The following is a 699-nucleotide window of genomic DNA, read 5'->3' on the forward strand; positions in this document are numbered from 1 at the left end:
TGGCTTCTGTCATTGGTCATTGGGCTAATGGCCAGTTATCAATCAAATTCTTGTTAGCAACCAGAGCTTTATTTGAATATAGAACCCTTCGGCTCCATTTGATCTGCAGTCACTTCATTTACTGCTCATCCTAATATCTATTTACAATACTTGTCAGGTCCATGTCTTCAAACCATGTGGCCGTTTCTTTTGTTTCAAAACACTGGGTTCTCATTTCAGTCCGCTATTTTTAAAACCACAAAAAGAGAAAGACCCAGTCTTTACAGGTCAGAGGGAAGATGGTGGACATTATAGGCGAATAGTTAGAGAGGAGGCAGAGGTTAGAGGTGAGATATTATGGGGAGGCAGGGGTTAAAGGTGAGGGGTCAAAGGAGAGGTGGGTTAGAGTTATAGAGATGTAGAGCATGGAAACCGACCCTTCGATCCAACTCGTCCATGCCGACCACGTATCCCAACCCAATCTAGTCCCACATGCCAGCACCTGGCCCATATCCCTCCAAATTCTGGATTAGCGTTGCTGGAAGAGCTCCTCGGATGCTGCCTGAACTGCTGTGCTCTTCCAGCACCACTAATCCAGAATCTGGTTTCCAGCATCTGCAGTCATTGTTTTTACCCCATATCCCTCCAAACCCTTCCTATTCATATACCCATCCAAATGCCTCTTAAATGTTGCAATTGTACCAGCCTTCACCACCTCCT

General features: G+C 45.5%; 1 protein-coding gene across 1 annotated transcript in view; it reads left to right on the forward strand.

Annotated features, from left to right (window-relative positions):
• Positions 1 to 336: 336 nt before the first annotated feature.
• LOC122546722 (protein kinase C and casein kinase II substrate protein 3-like) overlaps positions 337 to 699 on the forward strand; it is a 4593-nt gene continuing 4230 nt past the window's right edge. The window contains exon 1 of the mRNA XM_043685370.1: positions 337 to 357. Within this exon, the coding sequence (XP_043541305.1) occupies positions 337 to 357 (21 nt within the window). The remainder of the gene's footprint in view (positions 358 to 699) is intronic.

This window comes from Chiloscyllium plagiosum, unplaced genomic scaffold, assembly GCF_004010195.1.
Source record: "Chiloscyllium plagiosum isolate BGI_BamShark_2017 unplaced genomic scaffold, ASM401019v2 scaf_9583, whole genome shotgun sequence".
In the NCBI taxonomy this organism is placed as follows: domain Eukaryota; kingdom Metazoa; phylum Chordata; class Chondrichthyes; order Orectolobiformes; family Hemiscylliidae; genus Chiloscyllium; species Chiloscyllium plagiosum.